Consider the following 10,000-nt stretch of genomic DNA (forward strand, 5'->3'; position numbering starts at 1 on the left):
ATACTTCAGCAAAGGCCTTTGGGGAGGGTTCTGCCGTTTCCATGGTAGCAAGACGCCACCCGCTACTGTGTGGAAACATTGTGGTGCCCAGTGAGAAATAGGTATATCTACTTTTGTTTTTTTGTTTTTTAAATGACGCAAACGAAAAAAAGAAGGTGGTCTGTCACTCAGATGAACCGAAAATAATGAAGCGTCCATGACGGTGTTCCATTTGGTGGTCCAATCACACTGCGATGAAGTCTGGACAGGTCTGCTATGGCTCTAGTGACAGTGTGGCACAAGCTCAACTACACTTAATTCTGTTCTGAGTGTAGCATTTTGCGGCATGGCGCGGCTCACTGGAACAGTAGCAGAGAAGTGAGAAACTGGAATTCTGTGACATACCGACCCCTCCACCTCCGATAAGCACATCCTCATTGGTCTGAAGTTAACAGGGCCCCGCCCCCGCCCTGAATCACTTACATGGGACAGACCACCACCGACATGTGGCTTCAATTGGGCCAATAAGGAGCGGCTCTGAGGCGCTTCCTGGCGCAAATGAAGGGAAAATCAAAGGAAGATTAAAAGGCTTAGGCCGTCATTTAGTGAGCCTTCCTGCCTGGCCTAACAGCAGGCCCGAGGACACAGACGTGACATCACCACCTCCAGTGCACCCGGTCCCGGGCCGGCCCCCCGTCTTAACGCAGCGCAACGTTAAGCTGCAGCTGACGGACCGGAGGCCAACGATGGGGCTCACAGGACATCCTCGTCCTCATAAAAATACAGAAGCGCCACGGACATCTGCTGAAGAGCTTCTACAGGCCGCCAAAGACCCCGAGCAGGGAGCCTGACACCGCACTGTATTACTGCACTGTTTACACAACACACTCACATTCACACACACACACTCACAGACGTGTGCGCCTACGCACACACAGACACACACAGACACACGCACGTGCACGCACACAAACACACACACGCCCTCACACGCTCACCCACACACACACACACACTCACAGACGCGCCTACGCACACACAGACACACACACACACGCACACAAACACACACGCCCTCACACGCTCACCCACACACACACACACACTCACAGACGCGCGCGCCTACGCACACAGACACACACAGACACACGCACGTGCACGCACACAAACACACACACGCCCTCACACGCTCACCCACACACACATAGACACGCAAGCACACACCCACGCACGTGCACACACACACACACACACACACACACAGACAGACAGAAGCACGCAAGCTGCTGATATGCAGCTGATAAAGTGTTTAGGGAACACATTCAGCAGTAACCACAGTGGCTTTTTGCTCTATAGAAGAGGGACAGAGAGTTTGTACTGTACACAAAAAATCATACAGTGTACGAAGGCACAAATGTCACTATTGGAGATGTGGGCGTCAGATTTGTTATCAGTCTGCAACATCACTGTTTGAAATTTACCGTTTACACAAATCCCTGTATCGATGCCTGACAAAAAGTTCCAGTATATACAGATCGGAACGTCACTATGAGAGTGATTTACCAGCAATGTACAAAGATTTGTACATCACTATGTGAGTGATTTACTTGCTGGGTATACAAATCAGTATGCCGTTATGTGAGAGATTTACCTGCAGTGTATATTGATCAGTACGTCACTACGCGAGAACGACTTACCTGCAGTGTACACAGATCAGTACGCCACTATGTGAGAGTGATTTACCCACAATGTATATAGATCAGACCATCACAATGAGTGATTTACCAGCAGTGTATATAGATCAGTACATCACTATGAGAGAGAGATTTACCTGCAGTGTATACAGATCGGTACATCAGTATGCGAGAGAGATTTACCTGCAGTGTATACAGATCGGTACGTCAGTATGCGAGAGTGATTTACCTGCAGTGTATACAGATCGGTACGTCAGTATGCGAGAGTGATTTACCTGCAGTGTATACAGATCGGTACGTCGTCGTGTTCCTGGTACTCCCTCATGAGGCTGATCATGTCCAGGATGGAATCGAAGGAGGAGGGGACGTCGTGGTCGGGCCAGTTCATGTAGTGAAACTGCGTTATTCTGCGCGTCTCCTTCGGACGGGGACACAGAGACGGGTCACTGGCGGCCAGACGGGCCTCCTCCAAACACACACAACGCACCACGGAGCGCAGAGAGGGACATAGCGCTCGCACTGCACCGCAGGCCGAGTGACTGCGGGTCTTAGAGGCGGGTGAGAGTAACGGGCTGAAGCTGTCAGTCAGGGGTCAGCACTCGGAACGCTCTCCTGCTTTCAGTAAGACCCGGCATGGCACCATGCTGTGCACCGGGAGTGCTATTCCCATCCGTACACTACAGCAGGGGCAGCCAACCCTGCTCCTGGAGATCTACCATCCTGCAGGTTTTCACTTCAACCCTAAATCTGGCACACCTGATTCTACTAATCTCCAACTGTTGAATGAGGTCTCCTTTGTTAGGGTTTGAGCAAAAACCTACAGGACGGTAGACCTCCAAGAACAGGTATGGATACCACCGCTCTACAGCAAGCCACCAAAAGGAACTCACATCCTGATACTCCACGGTCAGTGTTCTGATGAAGAAGTCCGTCCTGGCCTGTTCCGATTCCTAACGAACAGGACAGATTTGAACATCACACGCGGAACATCCACAGACAGCACCGGCGCATTGCTGGTTTTAAACAGCGGGCAGAGGCACAGACAGCACCGGCGCGTTGCTGGTTTTAAACAGCGGGCAGAGGCACAGACAGCACCGGCACAGTGCTGGTTTTAAACAGCAGCCAGAGGCACAGACAGCACCGGCGCGTTGCTGGTTTTAAACAGCGGGCAGAGGCACAGACAGCACCGGCACAGTGCTGGTTTTAAACAGCAGCCAGAGGCACAGACAGCACCGGCGCGGTGATGGTTTTAAACAGCAGCCAGAGGCACAGACAGCACCGGCGCGGTGCTGGTTTTAGACAGAAGCCACATGCACAGACAGCACCGGCGCGGTGCTGGTTTTAAACAGCAGCCAGAGGCACACACAGCACCGGCGCGGTGCTGGTTTTAGACAGCAGCCAGAGGCACAGACAGCACCGGCGCGGTGATGGTTTTAAACAGCAGCCAGAGGCACAGACAGCACCAGCACGGTGCTGGTTTTAAACAGCAGCCAGAGGCACAGACAGCACCGGCACGGTGCTGGTTTTAAACAGCAGGCAGAGGCACAGACAGCACCAGCACGGTGCTGGTTTTAAACAGCAGCCAGAGGCACAGCAGGCCGGTACGGTCATTAAAGAAGCGCTTCAGGACCCTGGGCCTTAACGGAAGCCGCACCGATAATGGCTAAGAACAGGAGCGAGATCCCAGCTCATCTTTTAATGAAGCGTTTTACTAGCCTCTCCGCGCCAGGCGTCGACCTGTGGGGAGCGGACGCGTTTGGGAAGGAGCCGTTTCCCCGGCCTAACGCGCGCGTGAGCGGGCCTGCAGCTTATGCTAATGTTTGCCCGTTAAACTGAGGCCTGCTGGCAGCGGTAAGATCACAGGAAGCCACGGGAGGCAGACACTTCACCCCCCCCCCCCCACACCCCCCCCCCCCAACACGCTGAATAATGAAAGGAAATTCCCACACGCGGGCTCCTGGAACACAGGGGAGCAACCAAACAACGTGAGGTAGGAGGTCTGATTCCTCCTCCTGTTCTAATAAGATCACACTAACATCGGAAAAGTTGAAGGGGGGCGGGGGGGTCAACGCCTTTCATATGACGACGCTGTGAAGATTCCAGCAGCAATGTGCTGTGACCTAGACCCAGCGTAAGAATGACTAATAAAAAGATAATAACACAAGAGGATTAAACCCACTCAATTTACTTGCTACAGAAAAAGTATTAAAAGCAGCAGAGGCTTCAGCGAAACAACAGCGCATTTGTTCGCTGAGCGCAGACAGACGTGCCTATTCTGCGGTCACGGTTCAGCCGAAAAGACCGTTCCTCAACTCTAAACGTCCTCATAAAGGAACCTTCTCCGGACAGGAAGAGCTCCGCACAGGAAGCGGCGGCGGGCGAGCCCTGCGTTTAAGGGACCGCGCACTTACGCAGGAGATCCGGAACGGCCCGAAAGACAGCGGCTCGTCGCCGAACAGGGGGAAGTACCGCTCACACTTTTTCTGCGCAGAAAAACAAAAACATTTTTTTTTCCCAAATGTTAATGATGATTTGTTCCCCCCACAAACTGAGTTTAAACTCTGACCCATAAAAGAGGCACTTAGGGCGAGAGATGAAACATGGCCACCTACCCTTCCCATCTCAAACTCTCGACACGCCATCACGATGACCTGCACAGAAAAAAAAACGAGGAGTGTCAGCACAATCCTGCTTCTCCTAGGCATGCATCTGTTACGCTTGGCACCTCACTGACAGGCACATTCAAACAGAGTGACACATCACTTCATCTGACTACACAGCCCAGTCATAAGGTAATGACGAGCTCTAGGAATCTTTGATGAAATTCCACATCTTTTCCGTTGGCATGTACAGCGTGTGGCAGTGAGATGATCTGCACTGTGGCCTGCGGCTGCAGACTCCGTCACAAGGAAAAACAGAATCACCCAAACGCTGCGGTTGGGACGGGACAATGGAGCCGAGCCTGACGCCGTGAGCTGGGGAACTGCCTCAGGCAGGCCGGCATACACAAAAACACACTAACACACTCACATACGCGCACCCACGCACAAACCCACACACGTACACACTAACACTCCTACACTCACACTCAAACAAAGACACACACACACACACACACACACACACACACACACATACACACTGCTACACTCACACCCAAACAAACACACCAACACTGCTACACTCACACCCAAACAAACACACCAACACTGCTACACTCACACCCAAACAAACACACCAACACTGCTACACTCACACCCAAACACACACACACACACACACACACTGCTACACTCACACTCAAACAAACACACCAACACTGCTACACTCACACCCAAACAAACACACCAACACTGCTACACTCACACCCAAACAAACACACCAACACTGCTACACTCACACCCAAACAAACACACCAACACTGCTACACTCACACTCAAACACACACACACACTGCTACAATCACACTCAAACAAACACACCAACACTGCTACACTCACACCCAAACAAACACACCAACACTGCTACACTCACACTCAAACAAACACACCAACACTGCTACACTCACACTCAAACAAACACACCAACACTGCTACACTCACACTCAAACAAACACACCAACACTGCTACACTCACACTCAAACAAACACACCAACACTGCTACACTCACACTCAAACCAACACACCAACACTGCTACACTCACACTCAAACAAACACACCAACACTGCTACACTCACACCCAAACAAACACACCAACACTGCTACACTCACACTCAAACAAACACACCAACACTGCTACACTCACACTCAAACAAACACACCAACACTGCTACACTCACACCCAAACAAACACACCAACACTGCTACACTCACACCCAAACAAACACACCAACACTGCTACACTCACACCCAAACAAACACACCAACACTGCTACACTCACACCCAAACAAACACACCAACACTGCTACACTCACACCCAAACAAACACACCAACACTGCTACACTCACACTCAAACAAACACACCAACACTGCTACACTCACACCCAAACAAACACACCAACACTGCTACACTCACACTCAAACAAACACACCAACACTGCTACACTCACACCCAAACAAACACACCAACACTGCTACACTCACACCCAAACAAACACACCAACACTGCTACACTCACACTCAAACACACCAACACTGCTACACTCACACTCAAACAAACACACCAACACTGCTACACTCACACCCAAACAAACACACCAACACTGCTACACTCACACCCAAACAAACACACCAACACTGCTACACTCACACCCAAACAAACACACCAGCACTGCTACACTCACACCCAAACAAACACACCAACACTGCTACACTCACACCCAAACAAACACACCAACACTGCTACACTCACACTCAAACAAACACACCAACACTGCTACACTCACACCCAAACAAACACACACACACACACGCTTATGTACACAGACGTACACACCAACACTGCTACACTCACACTCAAACAAACACACACACACACATGCTTATGTACACACACGTACACACCAACACTGCTACACTCACACTCAAACAAACACACACACGCTTATGTACACACACGTTCACACTAACAAACACACACACACACACACGTACACACACACACACACGTACACACAAACAAACCTACACACACACACAAACACGTACACACGAACACACCTACACACACACTTATGCACACACACATACACATACGTATGTACACACAAACACACTAACACACCCACACACATATAGGTACACACATATAAACTAACATACCCACACACACACACACACACACACACATAAGTACACACATATAAACTAACACACACACACACACACACACACACCCACACACATATAGGTACACACATATAAACTAACACACACACACACACACAGGCCCTCATTCTGCCCCGGTGAGACAGCAGCACCAGCAGCCCGCCCTGCGGGGACAGGGCCAGCGGGGACTTACCGCTACGTGATACTCCCAGTTCATCCTCCAGAAGTCGATGACGGTGTTGGGGAGGGGCCCCTGCGTGGCGATGTAGGCCTCGGGCCCATCGATTCCCTGCGACGCAGACGGGACAGGAGGCGGGGTCAGGGAAGGAAGCGCCCGAACGGAAATAAAAGTCGTCCGTCACGCTTCGCGGCGACGCGTCCGTCCCTCCCCCTGCCTTTCAGCAGATGCGACACGGGCTGCTGGTTACTGTCGCAAGGCTCCCTCCCTCTCTCTCTCTCACTCACTCTCTCCCTCCCTCCCTCCCTCCCTCCCTCCCTCTCACCCTCTCTCTCTCTCTCGGTCTCACTCACTCACTCATGCGGGAGAGAGAAAAACAGAGGGGGTAAAGGTCTCTCATGCCAGGCATAAACACTACACCCGAGCAGGCAGGATAAGGTCTGCTGCGTAACACATTCCATGCATTTCTGACCATCCGCACAGTGCAATAAGCAGCGCAGCCACACATAAGAACACAGAGAGTGGCCCAGGAAGGGGAGCGGGGGCAGGGGGTAGTCAGACAGCAGGATCTCCCACCCCCGGCCAATCAGGCACCTGCGCTCTCACTGAAAGCACACACAACAGTCCACCGGCAGAGAAACTGATAAAGGACGTGGCCGAGGCAGGGGAAGGCTCACAAAATGCCCCCGGCCGTTTCCAATCGGGTGAAGTTTTTAATTGCTTTAAAAAACGGAATACAAAGTTCTTTAAACTTGAGTGGCGTTTGCAGAAAGGGTCGCGGCGCTATGATAAGCTGCTCCCATTGGTCCGTTTGGTTTCTCTCTGCGGGCTCATCTGCACATCCGCTCGCGCTCCCCACCCACGCGCAGGAGCAGGTCGCTACGGCGACGCTCGGGGCGGCGGGCTGCCCTACCTTGATGAAATTTGCATTGATGTAATCCGTGTCCTGATTGGAGGTCTTTAACGACACCTTTACCCTGCTGTGGTCAACTGCGGAGGAAGAAGGAGAGACATCTCAGAGACAGACGGACAGACAGACCAGAGCAATATCATCATAATCTATACTATACTGGTTACATCACAATTCCTTAATGTTCACACTCACATTGATACTCTAACCTATATACAGGAATTTATGAGGGTTTATTCTGAAACAAAAAATAATCTACATTTATTTTGAACAAATGGACACTGCTTTCATGACAATGCAATGTGAGCTTTTCAGTAAAAGCCTAAAGTGATGGGCTTAGACTGAAATTCAGTTAAATCCTCACACTTAAAAAAAAAAAAAAAAAAAAAAAAAAAAAAGTAAAGATGTAAATAAATCTGGGTATTTATAAGCGGAAATCTGATTAATCCCGAGAACACAGGGCCTTCCTTATGAGTTTCGTTTAGAATACGATGAGCAGGAAATTGCTTTAGATCCGAATGGCTGTTCCTATAAACAGGTCACATAACCTCTTCAAAGACACAAGCGTGGGGGTGGGGGGGGGGTGGGGGGTTTATTGTACACCCTGCACAGATGGAGCAGTTCAGCTCCAGCGTGGTCATTAATCTGATTCATTCCAGTAATATCTTTCTCTCTCAAATGGGTCCCCACACACACACGCACACACACACACACACACACACACACACACACACACACACCTTCACATGCACACACAGACAGACAGACACACATGCACACACACACACACACGCACACACAGACAGACACACACACACACATGCACACACACATAGATGCACACATACCCACAGACACGCACACACACATACCCAGACGCACGCACACACACACACGCATGCACGCACACACGCACAAACCCACACACAAACCCACGCACAAACACATAGACACCCAGACGCACACGCATAACTACAGACGCACACACACACGCACACATGCACACACACACACACATGCACACAGACACACACATACACACAGACACGCGCACACACACAAGCAAGCACACACACACATGCGCATACACAACCCGCTGCAGATGACTTACATGGCAATATGTCTTTATATCTGTTCTTTTTCACATTCTCTTCTTTTTCTCCAACGTTTGTAGGATAGATTTTCTCTGTTCTGTACTTGGTCGATAGTCTTCGTAATCTCTGTGAGGGGAAAAAAACAAAAGGTATAAGAATCTTACACACACTGAGACTGAGACCGAGCGTGCAACTTAAAAGCGATCGATACCACAATTAAGAAAAAGCAGTTAATTAGCCTTCGGGCTACAGAGTTGGCTGGAGAAACTGGTTCTGCTATACCCCATCACTCAGAGTGCTACGGCTATGTGCTAAAACCTGCTTCCCTCAGCTCCAAAAGGAGGCCCATTCTGCAGCATCCTCGCAAAGAGGCACATAAATGGCTATAGCTTCGTTAGATACTTTTTTCCCTTAGCTACACACCTATTCCCACTTACTTAGCTTACCACTGGGGCCCACTCCCTTTGCACTATGCTGATGCCCTTCCCCATGGCTCCACGCTGAAGCCCACTCACTTAGCTCCACGCTGAGGCCCATTCACTTAGCTCCACGCTGAGGCCCATTCACTTAGCTCCACGCTTAGGCTAGCTCATTTAGCTCCATGCTGAGGCCTGCTCACTTAGCTGCACACTGAGGCCTACTTGAGCCTAGGTCCTTTGCGTCACCCTAGTCCCCCACTGGGACCTGCTTACATCTTAAACTCTGCATGGAGACCCGCTCCTGCAGCAGCGCACTGAATCCCACTCTTCACACTTAATTACTGCCACACTCAGCCTCGCCGTTTCAATCTCTGGGGCCAGAAATTCACCAGGGACATGGATGTAATGAGATTCTTTAGCACATCATAGCTGCGTGAATAAAGGGACTTTTTCCAGGGCACATTACCCTGCCTAATTAAGGCCTCATTTTCCGGTTTCCTGCATGTTTCTGGCTGCACTTTCAGTGTATTTTAAATACTTTTCATGTTAAAAGCATTATGAGCGCGTTCAAACAAATCCTCCCATTAGCAGACGTCCTGCCACATTAAACATGCATAACATTAAGCAGAACTGTGTTAGTGCCAACAGCACCAAAAACAGTGGAATAAAACTGAAACTAAAGGGCGGGCTGTATAGAGCAGCGAGGTGCAGGCCAGCTGACTCAAGCCAAGTACGAATTACCCCCTTCTGACCTGTGATCCCTTTTCTATCCATTACTCTCTACTTTCTCTCTTTCTGAATAAATACAAAAAAATAAGAATTGAGGGCAGACTGCCAGTTCTTTTTTTTTTTTTTCTTTTTTTTTAAACTAAAAGGTACTCAGTTCTTAATCGTTT

General features: G+C 50.0%; 1 protein-coding gene across 8 annotated transcripts in view; it reads right to left on the reverse strand.

Moving 5' to 3' along the window:
• The window catches only part of ptpn12 (protein tyrosine phosphatase non-receptor type 12), a 51,459-nt gene that overhangs the window by 19,272 nt on the left and 22,187 nt on the right, over positions 1–10,000 (reverse strand). For all 8 annotated transcript variants that reach the window (XR_004766170.1, XR_004766171.1, XM_035426194.1 and 5 more), the window contains exons 2-8: positions 8,703–8,811; positions 7,595–7,671; positions 6,697–6,792; positions 4,286–4,324; positions 4,085–4,156; positions 2,564–2,623; positions 1,949–2,091 (exon numbers count right to left, since the gene is read on the reverse strand). Coding sequence is in view for 6 of the 8 variants with exons in the window: in XM_035426194.1 (XP_035282085.1) it covers positions 1,949–2,091; positions 2,564–2,623; positions 4,085–4,156; positions 4,286–4,324; positions 6,697–6,792; positions 7,595–7,671; positions 8,703–8,811 (596 nt within the window). In the remaining 2 variants the exon portion in view is untranslated. The remainder of the gene's footprint in view (positions 1–1,948; positions 2,092–2,563; positions 2,624–4,084; positions 4,157–4,285; positions 4,325–6,696; positions 6,793–7,594; positions 7,672–8,702; positions 8,812–10,000) is intronic.

The sequence above is a fragment of the Anguilla anguilla genome, chromosome 7 (assembly GCF_013347855.1).
Source record: "Anguilla anguilla isolate fAngAng1 chromosome 7, fAngAng1.pri, whole genome shotgun sequence".
Taxonomy (NCBI): domain Eukaryota; kingdom Metazoa; phylum Chordata; class Actinopteri; order Anguilliformes; family Anguillidae; genus Anguilla; species Anguilla anguilla.